The sequence below is a fragment of the Panulirus ornatus genome, chromosome 7, assembly GCF_036320965.1.
Source record: "Panulirus ornatus isolate Po-2019 chromosome 7, ASM3632096v1, whole genome shotgun sequence".
Classification (NCBI taxonomy): domain Eukaryota; kingdom Metazoa; phylum Arthropoda; class Malacostraca; order Decapoda; family Palinuridae; genus Panulirus; species Panulirus ornatus.
The window spans coordinates 22,913,736-22,938,616 of record NC_092230.1 but is presented as its reverse complement, the minus strand read 5'-3'; the positions used below and the strand labels follow the sequence as shown (position 1 = coordinate 22,938,616).

General features: G+C 42.7%; 1 protein-coding gene across 3 annotated transcripts in view; it reads right to left on the bottom strand.

Moving 5' to 3' along the window:
• tw (Protein O-mannosyl-transferase 2) overlaps positions 1-24,881 on the bottom strand; it is a 165,883-nt gene that overhangs the window by 17,008 nt on the left and 123,994 nt on the right. For 2 of the 3 annotated variants that reach the window (XM_071663331.1, XM_071663330.1), the window contains exons 15-16: positions 19,735-19,883; positions 11,348-11,504 (exon numbers count right to left, since the gene is read on the bottom strand). In XM_071663331.1, coding sequence (XP_071519432.1) covers positions 11,348-11,504; positions 19,735-19,883 — 306 coding nt within the window. The remainder of the gene's footprint in view (positions 1-11,347; positions 11,505-19,734; positions 19,884-24,881) is intronic. The other variant, XM_071663329.1, reaches the window with a different exon arrangement.

The following is a 24,881-nucleotide window of genomic DNA, read 5'->3' as shown; positions in this document are numbered from 1 at the left end:
CAACCCACACCCCCAACCAACACCCCCACAACACCCAACCACCCCCAACCCAACCCAACCCCACACACCAACCAACACCCCCACACAACCACCACCAACAACCCACACCCACCCCACCCCCCACAAACACACAACCACCAACCCACACCAACCCACCCACCACCAACAACCCACAACACCAACCCCACCACAAAACCACACCACAACCCCACCAACCCAAACCCACACCAACAACCCCCACCCACCACACCCCACACCAAAACCCCACCACCACACCCCCCAACCAACACCCACACAACACACACCCACCCAACACAAACCACCACCCCAACCCAAAACCCCACCACACACAACACCACCACACCCACCACCAACACCACAACCACCACACACCAACCCACCACCCAACACCCACACAACAACCCACCACAACCACAAACCAAACCCAACCACCACACAACCACCCACCACACACACCACACACCACAACACACACCAACAACCACCCACCCACACACCACACCCCCACACCACCCAACCACCCCAAAACCACAAACCCACCCAACAACCCACACCACACACAACCAACACCCAACCACCACCACAACAACAACCACACCACACACACCCACACCCCAACAACAACCACCACCACAACCACACACCCAACACCAACCCCAACCCCACAACCACAACCAAACCACCACCAACAACCCACACAACCCCAAACCAACCCAAACACCAAACACCACCCCACCACACCCACCACAACCACACAACCCACACCCAACAACCCACACCAACCACACACAACCAACACCAAACACACCAACACCACACAACCAAACACACCCCAACCCCCCAACAACACCACCCCAACCCACCACAACCACCCCCCAACACCAACCACCACCCACACCCAAACCCACACCCAAACACACAACACAACACACCCACCACACCCCCACCACCACACAACCACCAACCACCACAACACACCCCACACCAACACACAACCAAACCCACCCAAACACACCACAACAACCACACAACCACACCCACACCACCAACCAACACCCAACACAACCCCCACAACACAACCACCACAACCCAACCCACACCACACCCACACACAAACACACCACCCAACCCCACACCCCCCAACCAAACAACACCCACCAACCACCCAACCCACACCCCCACCACCCACACCACAAAACCCCACAACCACACCACACCAAACCACACCCACCAAACCACCACCCCCACAACCACCCACACCACAACACCAACCAACCCCCAAACACACCAAACCACCAAACACACAACCCACACCCCACCCACACCAACCCACCCACACAACCCCACAACACCAACCCACACACACACACACCACAACACCACCCACCCCAACCACCACCCAACCCACACACAACCCCACACACCCACCACAACCCAACCAAACCCACCCAACAAACCACCACACCACCACACCCCAAACAACCCAACACCCACAACCCACCCCAAACCACCCCCACCCCACCCACCCCACAACACACAAACACCCAACACCCACACACACCCACCAACACACCCCACACACCACCCACCCAACCAAACACCCAACCAAACACCCCCACCAAACACACCACACCCACCAAACACACACCCACACCCAAACAACCACCACACAACCCCACCCCACCACACCCAACACCCCAACACAACAAACACAACACCAACACCACCCACCCCACCACAACACCCCACCCACAAACACACCCCCACACCACCACACCACACCACCACCACCCCAACCCCACCACCACCACAACAACCCCACAACCAACAACACACCAAACCCCACCCAACCAACCACCCCACCAACAAACCACCACACCCCACCAACCACCCCAAACCACACCACCCAACCCCAAACCACCCCACCCACCCCACCCCCACAACACCCCACAACACCACAAACCCCCCACACACCACCAAACACACCCCACAACACACCAACCAACAACCCACCACCACCAAACCACCCCAACCCCAAAACAACACCCACACCCACCACCCACAACCAACCAACCCCACCCACACACCACCACCCCCCCAAACCAACAACAACACACAACCACACCACCCCAACCACAACACACAACCAACCCACACCACCACACACCCCACACCACACCCACCAACACACCACCAACCCACCCAAACAACCACCACCCAACACACACACACACAACACACCACAACAACAACACCACACCACACCACACCAACCAACACCCCCACACACACCACCCCACACCAAACCACCCACAACACCACACACCCCACACCACCCACACCACAACAACACCCACCCACCAACCAAACCCAACCAACCACAACACCACCACAACACCACCCCCAAACCAACCCACCAACCCCAACCACAAACAACCCACACCCCACACCACCACCACCACACAACCACACCCAACCCCAAACCAACACCAACACCCCACACCACACCAACCACACCCACAAACACCACCACACACACTCCAAACACCAAAACACCAACCACCCCACCCCACCACAACCCAACACACCCACAACCACCAACACCCACCAAACCCCAACAACACACCCAACCAAACACAAAACCCACCACACAACCACAACCACCAACACCACAACACTACAACACCCACCACAAAAACCCCACACACCACCAAACCAAAACACCAACCCCAAACAACCCACCCCAACACCCCACAAACCCAAACCCCACACCACACCAGTATGGAGGGGCTGGGGAATGCGTGCTTTGGTGCCATTGTACAAAGGCAAAGGGGTAAGAGTGAGTGCTCAAATTACAGAGGTATAAGTTTGTTGAGTATTCCTGGTAAATTATATGGGAGGGTATTGATTGTGAGGGTGAAGGCATGTACAGAGCATCAGATTGGGGAAGAGCAGTGTGGTTTCAGAAGTGGTAGAGGATGTGTGGATCAGGTGTTTGCTTTGAAGAATGTACGTGAGAAATACTCAGAAAAGCAAATGGATTTGTATGTAGCATTTATGGATCTGGAGAAGGCATATGATAGAGTTGATAGAGATGCTCTGTGGAAGGTATTAAGAATATATGGTGTGGGAGGAAAGTTGTTAGAAGCAGTGAAAAGTTTTTATCGAGGATGTAAGGCATGTGTACGTGTAGGAAGAGAGGAAAGTGATTGGTTCTCAGTGAATGTAGGTTTGCGGCAGGGGTGTGTGATGTCTCCATGGTTGTTTAATTTGTTTATGGATGGGGTTGTTAGGGAGGTAAATGCAAGAGTTTTGGAAAGAGGGGCAAGTATGAAGTCTGTTGGGGATGAGAGAGCTTGGGAAGTGAGTCAGTTGTTGTTCGCTGATGATACAGCGCTGGTGGCTGATTCATGTGAGAAACTGCAGAAGCTGGTGACTGAGTTTGGAAAAGTGTGTGGAAGAAGAAAGTTAAGAGTAAATGTGAATAAGAGCAAGGTTATTAGGTACAGTAGGGTTGAGGGTCAAGTCAATTGGGAGGTGAGTTTGAATGGAGAAAAACTGGAGGAAGTGAAGTGTTTTAGATATCTGGGAGTGGATCTGGCAGCGGATGGAACCATGGAAGCGGAAGTGGATCATAGGGTGGGGGAGGGGGCGAAAATCCTGGGGGCCTTGAAGAATGTGTGGAAGTCGAGAACATTATCTCGGAAAGCAAAAATGGGTATGTTTGAAGGAATAGTGGTTCCAACAATGTTGTATGGTTGCGAGGCGTGGGCTATGGATAGAGTTGTGCGCAGGAGGATGGATGTGCTGGAAATGAGATGTTTGAGGACAATGTGTGGTGTGAGGTGGTTTGATCGAGTGAGTAACGTAAGGGTAAGAGAGATGTGTGGAAATAAAAAGAGCGTGGTTGAGAGAGCAGAAGAGGGTGTTTTGAAGTGGTTTGGGCACATGGAGAGGATGAGTGAGGAAAGATTGACCAAGAGGATATATGTGTCGGAGGTGGAGGGAACAAGGAGAAGAGGGAGACCAAATTGGAGGTGGAAAGATGGAGTGAAAAAGATTTTGTGTGATTGGGGCCTGAACATGCAGGAGGGTGAAAGGAGGGCAAGGAATAGAGTGAATTGGAGCGATGTGGTATACCGGGGTTGACGTGCTGTCAGTGGATTGAAGCAAGGCATGTGAAGCGTCTGGGGTAAACCATGGAAAGCTGTGTAGGTATGTATATTTGCGTGTGTGGACGTATGTATATACATGTGTATGGGGGGGGGGGGGGGTTGGGCCATTTCTTTCGTCTGTTTCCTTGCGCTACCTCGCAAACGCGGGAGACAGCGACAAAGTATAAAAAAAAAAAAAAAAAAAAAAAAAGTTTGTTGAGTATTCCTGGCAAATTGTATGGGAGGGTATTGATTGAGAGGGTGAAGGCATGTACAGAGCATCAGATTGGGGAAGAGCAGTGTGGTTTCAGAAGTGGTAGAGGATGTGTGGATCAGGTGTTTGCTTTGAAGAATGTATGTGAGAAATACTTAGAAAAGCAAATGGATTTGTATGTAGCATTTATGGATATGGAGAGGGCATATGATAGAGTTGATAGAGATGCTCTGTGGAAGGTATTAAGAATATATAGTGTGGGAAGCAAGTTGTTAGAAGCAGTGAAAAGTTTTTATCGAGGATGTAAGGCATGTGTACGTGTAGGAAGAGAGGAAAGTGATTGGTTCTCAGTGAATGTAGGTTTGCGGCAGGGGTGTGTGATGTCTCCATGGTTGTTTAATTTGTTTATGGATGGGGTTGTTAGGGAGGTGAATGCAAGAGTTTTGGAAAGAGGGGCAAGTATGAAGTCTGTTGGGGATGAGAGAGCTTGGGAAGTGAGTCAATTGTTGTTCGCTGATGATACAGCGCTGGTGGCTGATTCATGTGAGAAACTGCAGAAGCTGGTGACTGAGTTTAGTAAAGTGTGTGAAAGAAGAAAGTTAAGAGTAAATGTGAATAAGAGCAAGGTTATTAGGTACAGTAGGGTTGAGGGTCAAGTCAATTGGGAGGTGAGTTTGAATGGAGAAAAACTGGAGGAAGTGAAGTGTTTTAGATATCTGGGAGTGGATCTGGCAGTGGATGGAACCATGGAAGCGGAAGTGGATCATAGGGTGGGGGAGGGGGCGAAAATTCTGGGAGCCTTGAAGAATGCGTGGAAGTCGAGAACATTATCTCGGAAAGCAAAAATGGGTATGTTTGAAGGAATAGTGGTTCCAACAATGTTGTATGGTTGCGAGGCGTGGACTATGGATAGAGTTGTGCGCAGGAGGATGGATGTGCTGGAAATGAGATGTTTGAGGACAATGTGTGGTGTGAGGTGGTTTGATCGAGTAAGTAACGTAAGGGTAAGAGAGATGTGTGGAAATAAAAAGAGCGTGGTTGAGAGAGCAGAAGAGGGTGTTTTGAAATGGTTTGGTCACATGGAGAGAATGAGTGAGGAAAGACTGACCAAGAGGATATATGTGTCGGAGGTGGAGGGAACGAGGAGAAGTGGTAGACCAAATTGGAGGTGGAAAGATGGAGTGAAAAAGATTTTGTGTGATCAGGGCCTGAACATGCAGAAGGGTGAAAGGAAGGCAAAGAATAGAGTGAATTGGAGCGATGTGGTATACCGGGGTTGACGTGCTGTCAGTGGATTGAATCAAGGCATGTGTATGGGGGTGGGTTGGGCCATTTCTTTCGTCTGTTTCCTTGCGCTACCTCGCAAACGCGGGAGACAGCAAAAAAAAAAAAAAAAAAAAAAAAAAAAAAAAAAAAAAAATTACAAAATAAATAAATATGAATTCTATAGGAAGATTGAAGGACAAATAGCAAACAATACTGTCCACCCAAGGCAAGCAGATCCTGAGTGAAGAGCTAAATTACTATAATAAATTACAGAATGCTATCATTCATGTAATACTTCTATTCCTAGACAGGCGTGGAGTCAAAAAATGCAAATAGCTGACATGTTAAGATTTTTGATAAAAAGCTTTACATTTACTTTACAAAGGTGGTCTTTTAATGTACCAAAGTTGATATTTTTGGGGGAGACATGAAGGCATTACATGACTGGATAAGTAGTAGGTGAAACAGATAAGGAAAATTCCACTCTACGAATTACATCATCATATCCAGGAAAACAAAAGTATTTATGTACTGTACAAAAACCCTGTGAGGATCTAAGGGTCATGGACAGTGAGCGATTATTCAACACTGGGGTACCAACCTACTATTTCTTATTCCCAAGGAACCCTTACAATCCTTTCTTGTAATTACAAGACTCACCAGTCCCTGCATGCATTGAAAATGTACAACACATGGCAATTACAATAACCTTAAACTGGATGTACAATGAAGGCTTTTTGGTTGAACCACTGGTCTGGAAGCAAAGAAATCAATTGAAGGAAGCTTTAATAATAGCCTCGCTCCTGTTGAGAGCATGGGTGATTTTATTTGATTTGTGGGTCTGCAAAATACAAGCGGCCTATAATTATGTGGATACTCTACCCTTTAGCAGATGCTACCTTGCTTATGAAATTAAGCAAACAGTTGAGATTTGTGGATATCTAATATGCAGAAAATAGGCACTTGCCTGTACAGTATTAACCACTTAAATCTGTTGTCTTCCATGTGAGGCTAAATACACATGAAAAAGATAGCTTCTCCATTAGGGTGAAAAAGAATGCATCATGACCACTTATCAACCACCAGAAAAGTATCCATCTCATATGCGCCTGCCACACGTGTACCACATCAGGCAGGTGGGTACTGTACATTTTGAGTGTCTGTAATGCATTTTCATGTTAGTGTTAAATCAGCCTATACAAAAAAGCATCTCCTAACTCCTTTCAGATCCATCAATGAATGTAAAATGGACTGCTCTAACATCAGAAACAAATTCAGAAATTCTGAGGAAAGTTGAAGCAGATGAAGGGGCATCTGGTCATACCTTTACCCTTGGAGAGAGCAATATGTTTGTCATTAACTCTTAAGACAGTGGGCATAGTACTGAAATTCCAACACAATTGTAAGAAAGAAATCTATCCCAGGATGAGGGTTGGCATGAAATTCTTCCATACTTTTTGGTAGTGAATAGCCATGGTTTTATTTGGAGAGAACTAGCAACAGAGATATGTGATACAAGAAACACCTGATTTACAGCAGTCTGCAGATGGTCTTAAACACTTAATTCCCTGCAGAACAGCACAGCATGCATAAAGTCATCCAGACACATTGCACAAGATGTCTTTTGGTACAGCCCTGACACAGTCCTAGTGCAAGTAGGGCAGTATCCCTCAACAAAACAATGGAAAGCTACTTCTTCATGGTACCATGCTTCCATGTTGTGTAACAGGCTTTCCCTAAATCATGAAACTACTTACTAATATATAAAGACAACAATAAATTCGAGTAGTCCTTCAGTAAGTGCGATATCATCAGATAAGGGCTACTGTTGTTTCCTAAAGCTAAAGGTTTAGGGCAGAATCTAATTCCCTCCTTGTAAGGGGGAAATTGTACTGGAATTTTGCAATCCTGTGCTCTCAAATGAAGGTTGTTTTCAATTTTTATCTGCCTTTAAGTATGAAAATCTGAGGGAACATGATCATCTAAAGGAAATCTCTGCCATGGAATTAGCAAGAATGCCTGCAACATTTACTTTATTGTTGGTCAATGATCCATTTACCTTCAGAACAGAATGGGAAAAACAATGACTTAGCTGTCATCCTGGGAAACTTGTCCATTACCAGTGATGTAGATGTTCCTGAATTTAGAAAGGATACATATGGCATCCATGATGTACATCTGGCCACTGAAAACCATCTGCAGCTTGACAAGGGTCATTTTGTACAGAGCCAGTTGCCACAAGGCTGTCATTTCAGCTGCCTTAACGTTACTCTTCTTGCTCAAAGATTTTATGGGTAATAATCTGACCGCTACCATACAAGAGGTTGACAGTATCTTCACATGACTATTGGCTCTGTTGAAAAGTGAATACTGGCTGTCTGGGCACCGACAACTTCTTTGAAAAAGTGAAAGTCCCCATCAGAGTCCTGCACCACTGCAGGCTGTTTGAACAAACTCCTATCAGCATGGTCCAGTCACCATTGCTGTATCCCACTTGCTGGGATGCTGTGTTTATTTCAGAATGACTGAAAAATAATAAATTCCATGTACATCTTCCATTACTTGAAATTTAAAGTCCAGCTCAGCAACAGCCGAGTAAATGGATAATAATAAATTCCATGTACATCTTCCATTACTTGAAATTTAAAGTCCAGCTCAGCAACAGCTGAGCAAATGGATAAGACAATGTTGGAACAAATTTCAATGTGAATGTGAAAATGGGTCAGAGAATTGATACTGAGTACTCTTTTAGAAACAGTATTCTAACACTCCTCCTCTGACATTGGATATAGTGTATCCCTAGAGGAGGTAGCAGTAACTGGAGAGATGTGATAGCTGATCATTCATGTTTTCCAAACCCAAAATATTCAATTGACTCTGAGGAAGGTATAAGGATGCAAGTGTGTAAGATCTAGTCAGACCAGTCTGCACCACTGAAACCCACAGCAGTGACTGCAGAGGAACGTGCTGGTGGGATATGTCCCAATATACCATCACTGCAACTCTTCCATGAGATCAATTATTAAAAGTCTGCTTTCATTGGGCATGATCTTGGTACCTTCTTATGGAAAGCTTATTATTTTCTCATGTTATGATCTCTTGAAGACATATACAACCTGAAGTAAATGAAGCTACTAAATGTAATTCTTCCCATTTACAATGAATTCCCTGGTAAGTTCACAGCATCAAGAGAAATTTTCTTTATGCTGATGTGGCGTGATTAGGAATTTTCTGCCTTGGTCCTTCTGAACTTTCCTAGTGGCACTGATAAGGGATTCTTTCTTTTTCCTTGTGTGGAGTCTACCACTTGCCACTGTAAGCAGTGAAAAGATGATGGTGGAGTCTGTCTCCCTCTCCTGACCACAATGGATGCAGTAAAGATGAGGCTCCTAAAGGAGTTTTTTTTTGTGCCCTCTCTTGGGAGGGAAGGGATTGATTGGGGGGGCTTTTTTGACTGGAGCCTCCTGCGAACTCTCTTTCAGTGGTAGTGATATGGTCTCGTGCTTTAACAGTTGCTTTTTGGTCACTTATGCCTGATTTGTCTTTGAAGGAGGTCCTGATGATCTTGAACAATGGACAGGTACTGCTGAGGGCTTCCAAATCCTTATAGTCTTCTGTGAGAATTTAACTATCAATGCCCCCAAGGATTTCAACATCTGCCCTGGGGTTCTGTGCATTTTGTGTTTAGTGGCAAGGGGAAGATTAGTTTGTGTTGAGGTGCTTACCATGTACACATCAGGTGAGGCAGCAAGGTCTTCACTGTTTGTCTATGAATGCTTTTTGGCAATACTGTACTTTTCAGCATTTACCTGTCAGTCTTTTGTTGTGAACAATTCTCTTTGACAATCTCTGCAAGGCTTTGTCCATGTTATCATACCTCTGATATACAAGTTCTCTAGCCTCATGGTAAGAGATTTTCTTTAGTCTTAATTGTGACTATTTCTTTCTTCATCCAAGGGTATTGTATCTAAATATCTAGAAGTAGATGTTTACCTCCACGGTAGGTGCATTTAACTTTAGAACAATTAAGATTTGTCCTTTGTTTTAGCACAAATGATGCACATCCACCCCTCTATTAATGAGTTTATCTACATGCTCACATTTCTGGCATTTACATTTACAGCAGCACCTTAAAAGAAGGTACTCTGTGATGGATGTCCACTGCATATCCTACTACCATGTTCTTATCAGGCAGTTCCTTCCTGTTTAACATGATGTTCACCTACTGGAGCATAAAAATGTTTTCATTTCTTTGACAGAGTATGTATCAATTATATTAATATCTAGTATAAGTATATTGTATACTCTCCTCTGATTTGAACATATTATTTAACATAATGATAGCAAAGGTTTAACCTGAATACTTTCTCCAAGAATTCATAACACCATAATTCTCTTACCCTATATCAATCAATTAACAAATATTTTCTGTGCTGGTAAAATTTGGTTAATCCATCTTGATCATCTGAAGATACAACTGTCTAGCTGCCTCAGACACTATCCTAATGGTTCTTTCATTATTTTCACACATGTGGCTGTGTAAATGTGTGTATGTCATCTTACATTACCTATTTGTAATCATACATCTGTATGTTTAATTACCAATGGTAATCATTTATATGTACTATATGGGGAGGGAGCTTTAGACTCAAGGAGCTCCATCTCTTAAAATCTTTTTTTTTATCACACAGCTTCTTAAATCTATGTAAACTGTCTTCATTTACCATGTCCTTAGTAATTCTATTCCACTGATACACTGCTCTTATGCTATAAAAGTACTTCACATCTTTTTCTAACAAGATTCTTAATTTCACGTTATGTCTCTGATTGCTCTATCCTTACATCTCTCAATGTGCTTTTCACTGTCTATGCCATCAATCTATTTCAAAGACTTAAAAGTTGTGATAAGGTCACCCCTCACTCTTCTCTCTTCCAAGGTAAGCAAATTCAAAGCCTTTAAACTTTCCCTGTAACTTAGCTCTCTTAATTCTGGTACCATGTTAGATGCCCCCTCTGAAACCTCTCTATTAACTCTGTGCTAATATAAGTGTTGTGTGTGTGTGTGTGTGGTGGCGGTGGTGTGCTATGGCTAACTGGTTCCTTATGATTCTTGGTAGTGAGGCATGGATGGATACTTAAGATAGTCAGGTTTTCTGTGGAAGGTCCTGCTGCCTTGACAAGAGAGCTTGCTTAACACTTCAAGTTCTACCTAATGTAAACACACAGCAAATATTTTCGAATTCCTATAAAGAATGGGCTATCCTAGTTTTGCAAGATTAGCTCAAACGGAACATTTCATGATTGCTGATCTTGACAGACTTGCTCACTGGAACCTCATTACAGAAGAATACTGAGAACTGCTTACCTCACCTGTGATGTAAAATCATGGAATCTAAAGATAAAGAACAGCACAATTTTGACAAACCACATAGGATACTAAAATTTTCTAAGTTTAAAGGATAGCTAAATTCAATGCGGTGGCAGAAGCAACACAAAAACTATCAAAGACATCCTCCTCATCTTAATCTAAAACTACATGCACACAAAACATTAGTAAGCAAGCAGGATCAAGCAACAGGTGAAGGTATCTTATACACTATAATTCAACATGCTTTGGATTAAGTAACGTACATACAAGACTGATAAGTTATGTATTCAGCATTACAGGATTAAATTCTTAAAGATCCATTACCTCTAACACCTGAAGAAATATTATAGCCTCTTTTATTTTGAAACGAATTCCATGTGCAGAGAGTGAAGTACGCTAATAAAGCTACTAGGTTGCCCCAGAATACTACTGGGTTTCCAAGGAGGTAAATACGAGGCTTGCCACCAGAAAAATGCTGTCCCTAAAGTTCAAGTGAAAATACAAATCATTAGATATGGATACGAGTTTCATAAACACAATTAACTTTTCAGCTGATATATATATTTCCATGCTGGTGATATATGGGTTGGAAAGACTAATGCCAGAATCTTCTGCTTCTGGACTACTAGAAAGTTCTAAACAGTACCAAAATACTGAAATATTTACAAAATTCCCTCCAACAGTATGTCTACAACTTATCACAAAGCAACTTTGACATGTCAGCATACAATCCTGCACCACTGCAACAACCCAGCTTTCAAAGCCTACAAATCTTCAAACCTTTTTTCATAGACAAATATATATCAAATGAGGGATGAGTGGAAAGCACACAGTGGTTTTCTCAACTGTGAAGACTCCTGGCCTCAGGGTTGAACATGATTTTCACTAAAAACAAAAAAGATTCATGGATTTGGCTTGGCCAAGACACTGAGCCATTCACACTGTGGCACCAGAAAAACATGGTTTCAACTGGCCCTCCTGGCTCACGTTATTGGGGATGAACAAACTGCGCTGCAGTGAGCAGAAGGTGAGACTTATCATGGGTAAGCCTTTCACATTCATTACAAGACAGGCACCTGTGATAATCGACCCTTCCCTAATGCATCTGTATATCATAGCCTAACCCTTCCCTCAACTCAAGCTCTGCATTGTGAACTGTTAAACTAGCTGGGTCCCATATTCCATTACTATACACACTTGCCTATAATAGGCATTAAATTTTTTTTTTTTTTTTTCTGTAACCTACACCACTCATGTGCTCAAACTCAGGATGAGCATCTTTATGTGCAATCACCAGTGTCCCTAGCTGGGGCTAATACATACAGATTTTCATAATGAACCTTATCTTAATGCTTATAATAACAATTCCCCTATGAGCTAAGTATAAAGTAAAACTTTCTCTGTCATTACTGTTGCTGTTGTGATCTCACTTTGATGTCAAAGTTTCTTCAGCTGCACATGGCAAGTAATTCATTTCCCTACTCATTTTCAACTTATCTCAAGCTTCAAGTTAATGACAAAGCTTCCTACCTTGTTCTTACACTAATGATACTAAAAGGCGGTGTAATACCACTACTCATAGCCACCTTGATTGTTATCAATATGTTGTCAACCCTACTGTCGACATGCTGAAACATCACTGACAAAAAGGAAATTAGATATTATTAGCACATTGCTCTAACATCACATGCTAGTGGAGCCAAAAAAGTCAGACCATTTTTTTTTTTTTTTTTTGCTTTGTTGCTGTCTCCCGCGTTTGCGAAGTAGCGCAAGGAAACAGACGAAAGAAATGGCCCAACCCACCCCCATACACATGTATATACATACGTCCACACACACAAATATACATACCTACACAGCTTTCCATGGTTTACCCCAGACGCTTCACATGCCTTGATTCAATCCACTGACAGCACGTCAGCCCCGGTATACCACATCGCTCCAATTCACTCTATTCCTTGCCCTCCTTTCACCCTCCTGCATGTTCAGGCCCCGATCACACAAACCACACAGACCATTTTCAATGTAGCAAATTTCTTGATCAGGAAAGACACTCTTTCCCAAAGTGCATTTCAAGTGCAACCAAACCCTAGTATATTATTCAAATTTAAGAAACTCAGACTTAAAAGGAATGAAACAACAGAGAACAGGAATTACTTATGCCAGAAGGTAGGATGAAGAAGAGATAAAAATAGAAAGAAGTAGAAAGAAGATGAGAGAAAACACATAGCAGGGAAAAGCTTGATTAGTATCTCAAGTTCAAAAAATCAATTACATTGATATGAAGGAAATAGCCATGACTTAAACTGTTACGACTCTAATGAGGTTTGCGAGTGCTGATATGTATCGAAACACACCTGGACTTCTACTAATACGAGAAATTGGCAAAGATATTGCAATGGCCATATCAATGCTTCATTTAAATGATTCAGATAATCCTGACCTTCAAGGAATCCTTTTTTTTTTTTTTTTTTTGTTGGAGGCTCAAGTCATGGATAAAAGTCCACATGAAGGTCAGGCCATAACTGAAACATAGACATTAATGAAAAGCAAAAAGAAGAGACAAAGGAGAGTATTTATCAATTCTGATGGAGGTGGAAAAACCTGTCTTTTAAAATATGCCAGGTCACAGTTATTGGAAATGACATGAAAGGGTAGAGAGTTCCAAACCTTTGATGTGTATGGAAAGTAATATTTATCAAATTGGCTTATCCTTGAGTTGTCAACAGCCACATAGTAGTCTTGTGAAAGTCTGTCTATCAATACCTCTTGATAAGGTAATCACAAATATATCAAGAGTATCAACTTTGGGCCACGTAAGCCAATTCCTAAACATCACTTAGGTAAATGAAGAGGAATCACAGAGACAAACACATACCATACAAGGAATTACCCCCATATGTCAGGCAAGATGTATAACTGTTGGCTTCAAGACAGTAAGATCACCATTACTGAGGGGCTATATGACAGTCTTAAGGAGTAGTTTAAGCAGGCTGTCCCAAAAAAAGTGGGTCTGTAACTCTACCAGAAGGATCTGGAAACCCTGTTAAATGAGGCTGTCTTGGATGATGTACTCTGACTCAAAGTCAGGCTGCATAACCACCCCAGTGTTAAAGGACATCATGATCTGAGGGGAAGGCTGAGATATATTTCTGTCTGTCTGTGAGTAATGATATGGGGATTTCTAAATCACTATCCAGCAAGTCTGCAAAGTGGGACTGTTTCTAATACAGAAGGCCCAGACATAGAGCCATCCATGAGTTACACAGTGAATTGCAATAATGTGGCACACATGGGTCAATATGCTGTCAATGGGCTGAACCAGGGCATGTGAAGTGGCTGGGTTAAGCCATGGATAGGTTTATAGGGCCTAGCTCCAGACAGGAAGCTGTGGTTTTGGAACATTACACATGACAACTAAACAATGGATGTAAATGAATATGGCCTTTCTTCCTCTGTTCCTGGTGCTACCTTGCTAAAATGGGAAATGGTCATCAAGCATGAAAGGTAGTAGTTCGTAAGCAGCCGACGACCACAGAGGTTTTTACCAGTTCTACCCATGAGGGTTAGTGACACTTACTTAGTGAGTCAGCTCTTCAGTGGTTGTAAAGTTGCACTCCTACCCACGTAGCTGTCTTTTCTTTCTGCCTCACTAACATGTGGACTATTGGCATTCTGTCCACAAACGTACAGTCTCTCATTGTCATACAACACTTGACAACACTTAACTCACATAGCTCATCCTTTATAATGCTAGATTTTCCTGTGGTGAGCACTAGTGCTAGCCCTGCCTTTTGGGAAAATGATAGGAGCAGTATATAGAAGAAGTGGGTATGAACATTTAGGCAGGAGCATTAGGTAGAAAGTTTAGGTAGAAGTAGTTGGAAAGAGCATTAGGTATAACTAGTCAGTAGGATCATTAGGTAGGAGCCTCAGCAAACACTGCACTAGAGTAGCCCTCTGCCAGTGACCTGTTAAGGGTGAGGCCCTAAAGGCTAAGAAGTGGCAATAGAATTCACTAGTTATGGAGACTCTATTGCCGTGGCTACCCTTTTGAAGGAGTTCTAATTGGAATGGGCGTTAGATAGCATGAAAGGAAAAGAAAATTACAAAAGTCATGACCATAATTCCAAAATGTCCCAAACTGTTTAAGAAGGGTAATGACAAGGAACTCATCCTTTCTTAGGACTAGCTGAAAGTTCTTTCCTTAACATGAAAAGCGATGCAAGATAGGAGAGAACATTTAGATCAATCCATAATCAATGGTTCAGTTTCATGTTGTGACTCCAGTAAAGATCAGTACCCTATTATGATTCCACATCACACTTGTACATCCAGGTCTACTGTGTTGAGATGGTCTTTCCTTGGCATGGAGGATTCTGATCAAGGCAAGACTATGTTGCTTACAGATGTGGATCAAACTTGTAGTTCACCAGGAAGTAGATCACATATAAGGACTGATGTGGGATCTGGCTCTGTACATGTGGGCATGAAAGGCCATCCACATATACCAGGTGTCATGTTCCTTTCAAGTTATTACACTGTTGGAATTATAACACACTGTGATCCCATTGTGCTTCCAACTCTCCCTGTGTATATCTTGCCTTTCTTTTTTGTTCCAAGTCTCCTTCTAAGGGCTCCTGCATAATTCGTGAGGCTAACCATATCAACCAGGAAAGGCCAGAGCCAGAGAAGTGTGGTAATGTTATGTATATGTTTGAGTGGTGAATGAAGGACACTTGAAGAATTGGGTTCATTGTCTTCAGTGTGGGAGTTGCACCTTGGGCATGAGGTGTCTTATGACGAGCTGAATTCATATTTGTACTGTTGGAGATATGGCTGTTACCCAAAAAGGTGAAAAAGCATAACTTTTAAATGTTTGAGGAGTGTAGTTTCATATGAGTGTATGTATGGCAAAGGAAAGTTAAAGACTGGAATGTTATAACTTTAACTGACACATCAGCCACTCTTGCATTCAGATACCTGAGCACCATGATTTAATCTCTTGAATTATAATTGCCAAAGCACTCACCCAGCTACTTCAAAAAAGCACACCTTTCTTATTTACTCCTCTCACTACCAGACATGTGAGCATTAACTATCATCCACTTCCTCGAAAATAATGTAGATGTCATCTTGCTGCTTATCTTTAAAGAAAAGTAGGTGGTATAGCAGCCACAAAAGGACTGTATGCTGACCTCTCACTGGCTGTCTGCTGAAAATTCTGCTGAAGAGCATACTTTCTCCCATTATTTTGGTATAGAGTGGAACTTTCCAGTATATAAGAAGTAGACAAGTAGAAAAGCACTGGCACTGGTCTTCCTCCTCAATTACCAGCAAAGAATAGAACTATAAAACCAAAATGAATGTAACTTTAAGATGAATATCTTTTATCTGTCAAAGCAAAACATCTACAATCAGCTAGCATTTGTGATGGTAAACAAGCAATGTCAAAGCCAGTATCACTGTTAAAGCAAGTGGGCAAGACCATTAAAGGAGCATAATATTTACAGTTTCATGAGTAAGGTGGCAACTTCTCAAACAAGAGTATGTCTTTTTTTTAATGAGCTTGGCTCTATTTTGAAATGTGATTACATCTTTACTCACATCACAAACAGAGCAGTTCTATAAAGCTGGATTAAACTATAATTTTGTAAATGTTAATGGTCCACAGATAATTACAGGCATACACAATCTATGGCAAGTTTATAATTGCATCATCAAAAAGAGTTGGCAGGTTGCTAATTAATATGCACAAAACTCATTTCTGCTTTGTCAATGCTAACAACCTAACTAACCTTTGTCACGTAATGGTTCTGAACAAATAAAAGAGAGGTACAGCTATATGAATTATGATTATTTTATGAAGCTGGATATTTCCTCAACTTTCCATAACTGCCCAGGCATATCCTAAAAGGAGTGAAAAAGATTTTGAGCGATTGGGACCTGAACATACAGGAGGGTGAAAAGCGTGCAAGGAATAGAGTAAACTGGAACGATGTGGTATACTGGGGTCAACGCGCTGTCAGTGGATTGAACCAGGGCATGTGAAGCATCTGGGGTAAACCATGGAAAGTTTTGTGGGGGCCTGGATGTGGAAAGGGAGCTGTGGTTTTGGTGCATTACTTGACAGCTGGAGACTGGGTGTGAACAAATGTGGCCTTTGTTGTCTTTTCCTAGTGCTATCTTTCATGCCCGTGGGGGGAGGGGGATGCCATTTCATATGTGGCGGGGTGGCAACGGGAATGGATGAAGGCAGCAAGTATAAATATGTACATGTATATATATGTATTTGTCTTTGTATGTATATGTATGTATACGTTGAAATGTACAGGTATGTATATGTGTGTGTGTGTGGGCGTTTATGTATATACATGTGTTTGTGGGTGGGTTGGGCCGTTCTTTTGTCTGTTTCCTTGCGCTACCTCACTAATGCGGGAGACAGCGACTAAGTATAATATATATATAATATACTTCTAAAGGCGAGAGCAAAGGACGTAAGGGGAGTGGGGGAGGAATGGGATTATTTAGGGAAGCAGTGATGGCTTGCGCAAAAGATGCTTGTAGCATGAGAAGCATGGGAGGTGGGCATATCAGAAAGGGTAGTGAGTGGTGGGATGAAGAAGTAAGATTATTAGTGAAAGAGAGGAGAGAGGCATTTGGATGATTTTTGCAGGGAAATAGTGCAAATGACAGGGAGATGTATAAAAGAAAGAGGTAGGAAGTCAAGAGAAAGGTGCAAGAGGTGAAAAAGAGGGCAAATAAGAGTTGGAGAGGGAGAGTATTATCAAATTCTAGGGAGAATAATAAAAGAGATGTTTTGGAAGGAGGTAAATAAAGTGTGTAAGTCAAGAGAACAAATGGGAACATCGGTGAAGGGGGGTAATGGGGAGGTAATAAGAAGTGGTGATGTGAGATAGAGTGAGTATTTTGAAGGTTTGTTGAATGTGTTAGATGATAGAGTGGCAGATATAGGGTGTTTGGGTCAAGGTGGTGTGCGAAGTGAGAGGGTTAGAAAGATCTGGTAAATAAGAAGAGGTAGTGAAAGCTTTGCGGAAGATGAAAGCTGGCAAGGCGGCAGGTTTGGATGGTACTGCAGCGGAATTTATTAAAAAAGAGGGTGACTGTGTTGTTGATTGGTTGGTAAGGATATCTAATGTATGTATGGCTCATGGTAAAGTGCCTGAGGATTGGCAAAATGCAAGCACAGTGCCATTGCACAAAGGCAAGGAGGATAAAGGTGAGTGTTCAAATCACAGAGGTATAAGTTTGAGTTTTCCTGGGAAATTATATGGGAGGGTATTGATTGAGAGGGTGAAGGCATGTACAGAGCATCAGATTGGGGAAGAGCAGTGTGGGTTCAGAAGTGGTAGAGGATGTGTGGATCAGGTGTTTGCTTTGAAGAATGTATGCGAGAAATACTTAGAAAAACAAATGGATTTGTACGTAGCATTTACGAATCTGGAGAAGGCATATGATAGAGTTGACAGAGATGCTCTGTGGAAGGTATTAAGAATGGTGTGGGAGGCAAGTTGCTAAAAGCAGTGAAAAGTTTTTATCGAGGATGTAAGGCATGTGTACGAGTGGGAAGAGAGGAAAGTGATTCATTCTCAGTGAATGTCGGTTTGCGGCAGGGGTGAATGATGTCTCCATGGTTGTTTAATTTGTTTATGAATGGGGTTGTTAGGGAGGTGAATGCAAGAACTTTGGAGAGAGGGGCAAGTATGCAGTCTGTTGTGGATGAGAGGGCTTGGGAAGTGAGTCAGCTGCTGTTCGCTGATGATACAGCACTGTTGGCTGATTTAGGTGAGAAACTGCAGAAGTTGGTGACTGAGTTTGGTAAAGTGTGTGAAAGAAGAAAGCTGAAAGTAAATGAGAATAGGAGCAAGGTTATTAGGTACAGTAGGGTTGACGGACAAGTCAATTGGGAGGTAAGTGTAAATGGAGAAAAACTGGAGGAAGTGAAGTGTTTTAGATATCTGAGAGTGGATTTGGCAGCAGATGGGACCATGGAAGTGGAAGTGAGCCACAGGGTGAAGGAGGGGGCAAAAGTTCTGGGAGCGTCGAAAAATGAGTGGAACGCGAGAACATTATCTTGGAAAGCAAAAATGGGTATGTTTGAAGGAATAGTGGTTCCAACAAAGTTATATAGTTGCGAAGCATGGGCTATAGATAGGGTTGTGCGAAGGAGGGTGGATGTGTTGGAATGAGATCTTTGAGGACAGTATGTGGTGTGAGGTGGTTTGATTGAATAAGTAATGAAAGGGTAAGAGAGATGTGGTAATAAAAAGAGTGTGGTTGAGAGAGCAGAAGAGGGTATTTTGAAATGGTTTGGTCACATGGAGAGAATGAGTGAGGAAAGATTGTCAAAGAGGATATATGTGTCAGAGGTGGAGGGAACGAGAAGTGGGAGACCAAATTGGAGATGGAAGGATGGAGTGAAAAAGAGTTTGTGCGATTGGGGCCTGAAAAGGCAGGAGGGTGAAAGGCGTGCAAGGAATAGAGTGAATTGGAACGATGTGGTATACCGGGGTTGGTGTGTTGTGAATGGATTGAATCAGGGTATGTGAAGCATCTGGAGTAAATCATGGAAAGTTCTGTGAGGCCTGGATGTGGAAAGGGAGCCGTGGTTTCGATGCATGATACTTCTAAACTATGACCAGATTACTGAAACTATTGCAGAACATTCTAAATTCACATAAATCACAAACCTTGAAATTGATTGGCCACTGCCATGGCTGAGAAGTTATTTCTCCTTCTTTGGGTTTCAGCCCAGAGTTGCCCTGAAACATGACTGTGTGAGACTCCATGAACTTTTCAAGGAAGTTTGGTGCATAGATCTCGAAACTGGAGTTTGGCACTGCAAGGGTAAGGAAGCTCAGAATTAATATCAATACAACAAAAAACAGCCCACTGGCTAATCTTAGCTGTCATCTGCCTCCCTCTTTCCATAACAAATATCTCCAAGCAGGAATCTACTTTATATATAGCAATTATTGACCACCACACAGAAACAAAGAGCTTACTGCTTTTCACTTCAGCATCCAATGCTCAGAGATCCCCTTAACCCCCATAATCACAACAATGAAAAACATATACACAATCAAATGACCAGACAAATACTAAACAACTGCCCTCCCAACTCGTTCTTAAAAAAAATGTTGTCACTGATGATTGGGAATACCTGGTTTAAAAAGCGAGATATACATAAGTATACTTATGTAAGTAGGAGAGATGGCCAGAGAGCGTTATTGGATTAGGTGTTAATTGACAGGCGTGCGAAAGAGAGACTTTTGGATGTTAATGTGCTGATAGGTGCAACTGGAGGGATGTCTGATCATTATCTTGTGGAGGCTAAGGTGAAGATTTGTATGGGTTTTCAGAAAAGAAGAGTGAATGTTGGGGTGAAGAGGGTGGTGAGAGTAAGTGAGCTTGGGAAGGAGACCTGTGTGAGGAAGTACCAGGGGAGACTGAGTACAGAATGGAAAAAGGTGACAACAATGGAAGTAAGGGGAGTGGGGGAGGAATGGGATGTATTTAGGGAATCAGTGATGGATTACGCAAAAGATGCTTGTGGCATGAGAAGAGTGGGAGGTGGGTTGATTAGAAAGGGTAGTGAGTGGTGGGATGAAGAAGTAAGAGTATTAGTGAAAGAGAAGAGAGAGGCATTTGGACGATTTTTGCAGGGAAAAAATGCAATTGAGTGGGAGATGTATAAAAGAAAGAGACAGGAGGTCAAGAGAAAGGTGCAAGAGGTGAAAAAAAGGGCAAATGAGAGTTGGGGTGAGAGAGTATCATTAAAATTTAGGGAGAATAAAAAGATGTTCTGGAAGGAGGTAAATAAAGTGCGTAAGACAAGGGAGCAAATGGGAACTTCAGTGAAGGGCGCAAATGGGGAGGTGAAAACAAGTAGTGGTGATGTGAGAAGGAGATGGAGTGAGTATTTTGAAGGTTTGTTGAATGTGTTTGATGATACAGTGGCAGATATAGGGTGTTTTGGTCGAGGTGGTGTGCAAAGTGAGAGGGTTAGGGAAAATGATTTGGTAAACAGAGAAGAGGTAGTGAAAGCTTTGCGGAAGATGAAAGCCGGCAAGGCAGCAGGTTTGGATGGTATTGCAGTGGAATTTATTAAAAAAGGGGGTGACTGTATTGTTGACTGGTTGGTAAGGTTATTTAATGTATGTATGACTCATGGTGGGGTGCCTGAGGATTGGCAGAATGCGTGCATAGTGCCATTGTACAAAGGCAAAGGGGATAAGAGTGAGTGCTCAAATTACAGAGGTATAAGTTTGTTGAGTATTCCTGGTAAATTATATGGGAGGGTATTGATTGAGAGGGTGAAGGCATGTACAGAGCATCAGATTGGGGAAGAGCAGTGTGGTTTCAGAAGTGGTAGAGGATGTGTGGATCAGGTGTTTGTTTTGAAGAATGTATGTGAGAAATACTTAGAAAAGCAAATGGATTTGTATGTAGCATTTATGGATCTGGAGAAGGCATATGATAGAGTTGATAGAGATGCTCTGTGGAAGGTATTAAGAATATATGGTGTGGGAGGCAAGTTGTTAGAAGCAGTGAAAAGTTTTTATCGAGGATGTAAGGCATGTGTACGTGTAGGAAGAGAGGAAAGTGATTGGTTCTCAGTGAATGTAGGTTTGCGGCAGGGGTATGTGATGTCTCCATGGTTGTTTAATTTGTTTATGGATGGGGTTGTTAGGGAGGTAAATGCAAGAGTTTTGGAAAGAGGGGCAAGTATGAAGTCTGTTGGGGATGAGAGAGCTTGGGAGGTGAGTCAGTTGTTGTTCACTAATGATACAGCGCTGGTGGCTGATTCATGTGAGAAACTGCAGAAGCTGGTGACTGAGTTTGGTAAAGTGTGTGGAAGAAGAAAGTTAAGAGTAAATGTGAATAAGAGCAAGGTTATTAGGTACAGTAGGGTTGAGGGTCAAGCCAATTGGGAGGTGAGTTTGAATGGAGAAAAACTGGAGGAAGTGAAGTGTTTTAGATATCTGGGAGTGGATCTGGCAGCAGATGGAACCATGGAAGCGGAAGTGGATCATAGGGTGGGGGAGGGGGCGAAAATTCTGGGGGCCTTGAAGAATGTGTGGAAGTCGAGAACATTATCTCGGAAAGCAAAAATGGGTATGTTTGAAGGAATAGTGGTTCCAACAATGTTGTATGGTTGCGAGGCGTGGGCTATGGATAGAGTTGTGCGCAGGAGGATGGATGTGCTGGAAATGAGATGTTTGAGGACAATGTGTGGTGTGAGGTGGTTTGATCGAGTGAGTAACGTAAGGGTAAGAGAGATGTGTGGAAATAAAAAGAGCGTGGTTGAGAGAGCAGAAGAGGGTGTTTTGAAGTGGTTTGGGCACATGGAGAGAATGAGTGAGGAAAGATTGACCAAGAGGATATATGTGTCGGAGGTGGAGGGAACGAGGAGAAGAGGGAGACCAAATTGGAGGTGGAAAGATGGAGTGAAAAAGATTTTGTGTGATCGGGGCCTGAACATGCAGGAGGGTGAAAGGAGGACAAGGAATAGAGTGAATTGGAGCGATGTGGTATACCGGGGTTGACGTGCTGTCAGTGGATTGAATCAAGGCATGTGAAGCGTCTGGGGTAAACCATGGAAAGCTGAGTAGGTATGTATATTTGCGTGTGTGGACGTATGTATATACATGTGTATGGGGGGGGTTGGGTCATTTCTTTCGTCTGTTTCCTTGCGCTACCTCGCAAACGCGGGAGACAGCGACAAAGTATAATAAAAAATATAAAAAAAATAAACCTTTCTGAAACCACTCTCCCTAAACTTATTCATGAATAAGCTGCACTTTCCTGTTTATGCACTCAACAACACTCATCCTTACAACTCCACAAACACCAGCTCAACATATCTCAAGGCCCTTCATGTTTTTCATAACTTGGCTCTGGTAGCAGGTTTGAAAGAGAAACTGCAGAGACTAGTTTCTGATTTGCATGTATGTGTACGAAATGTGGGAATCAGTGTGTATAAAAGTAAGGTAAAAGGGAGGAATAATTTGGAAATGTCTTAGGAGTAAAGTCAGAGGTTGGTGAGAGGACAAGAGCTAAGGAAACAATAGCACTCATCCTAAGCCAGGAGTTGTAGGAGTGTGTGATAGAGTACGAGGAAGTAAATTCTAGACTGATGTACTAAAATTGAATTGGATGGCAAGAGATTGGTGATTATTATGCACCTGACCATGAAAAGAAAGATCATATGAGAAAGTGTTTTGGGAGAAGCTACATGAGTGTATCACCAGTTTGATGTAAGAGACAAGGTATTAGTGAAGGGGGATTTAAATGTGAAGGCAAAAAATGTGGCAGTCGAGGGAATAATTGGAGGGGTATGGGGTATTCAGTGTTATAAATAAAAACTGAATAGCTTGTGGAGTTGCGGGATGAAAAAGGACTGGTGATCAGGAATATCTGGTATACAACAAGGTATATACACAAGTATACTTATGGGAGTAGAAGAGATAGTCAGCAAGCATTAATGGATTACATATTCATTGACAGGCATGTAAAAGAGACTTCTGGATGCAAATGTTCTGAAAGGGGCAGCTGTTGGGATGTCTGATCAACATCTTGTGGAGGTGAGGGTGAAGATATGCAAAGATTTTTGAAAAAGAGGAAATAATGTTGGTGAAAAGTGAGTGGTGAGAGTAGGTGACCATGGAAAGGAAACGTGAAAAAACACCAGGAGAGATTGGGTGCACAATGGCATAAGGTAAGAGATGTAGCAAGGAAAATGGTTGAGGAATAGCCGTTATTAAGAGAACCAGAACTGGTATTGTAAGATATGCATGTGGCATGTGAAGGTGGGGAGTGGGCAGATTAAAAAGGGTAACAAGTGTTGGAATGAGGAAGCAAAGTTGCTAGTGAAAGAGAAAAGAGGTGTTTTGGCAGGCCTTTCAGGGAAGGAGTGCATATGATTGGGGAATATGTAAAAGAAAGCAGCAGGAGGTAAAGAGGAAGATGCATGGATTGAAAAAGAAATCAAATGAGAATTGTGGTTAACAAGCATCAGTAAACTTTAGGGAGGGTAAGATGTTTTGGAAGGAGGTACATAATGTGCAAAAGACAATAGAACAAATAGGAACATCGGTAGAGGGGACAAAAGGAAGAGTGATAACAGGTACTAATGAAGTGAGAAGGAGATGAAGTATTTTGAAGGACTGTTAAATGTGTTTGATGAAAGAGTGACAGATGTAGGGCATTTGGGTCAAGTTGGTATGCAAAGTGAAAGAGAAGTAGAAATTGACTAGTGAAGAAAGAAGATATGATGAAAGCCTTGCATAAGATGACATGTGGCTGGAGTGGATGGTACTGCAGTGGAATTTATTAAGAAAGTGGGTGACTGTGTTGCTGATTAGCTGGGAAGAATTTTCAATGTATCTATGGATCATCGTGAGGTGCCTGAGAATTGGTGGAATGCATGCACAGTTCTACTGTATAAACAAAGGGAGATAAAAGAGAGTGTTCAAAATACAGAGGTGTATGCTTGTAGGGTATACCTGGTAAGCTGTATAATAGTCTTGATTGAGAGGGTGAAGGCATGTACTAGGCATCAGACTGGGGAAGAACAGTGTGGTTTCAGAAGTGGTAAAGACAGAGAATCAGGTGTCTACTTTTAAAAAATGTGTGCAAGAAATACTTAGAGCATATGGATATGTATGTCGCATCTATGGATCTGGAGAAAGCAGTAAATATAGTGTGGGAGGAAAGATGCCAGAAGCAGTGAGTTCTTATCAAGTGTATAAGGCTTGTGAATGAGTAGAAGGAGATGAGAGTGACTGCTTACAATTACAGGTTGGTCTGCAGCAGGGGTAAGTAATGTCACCAT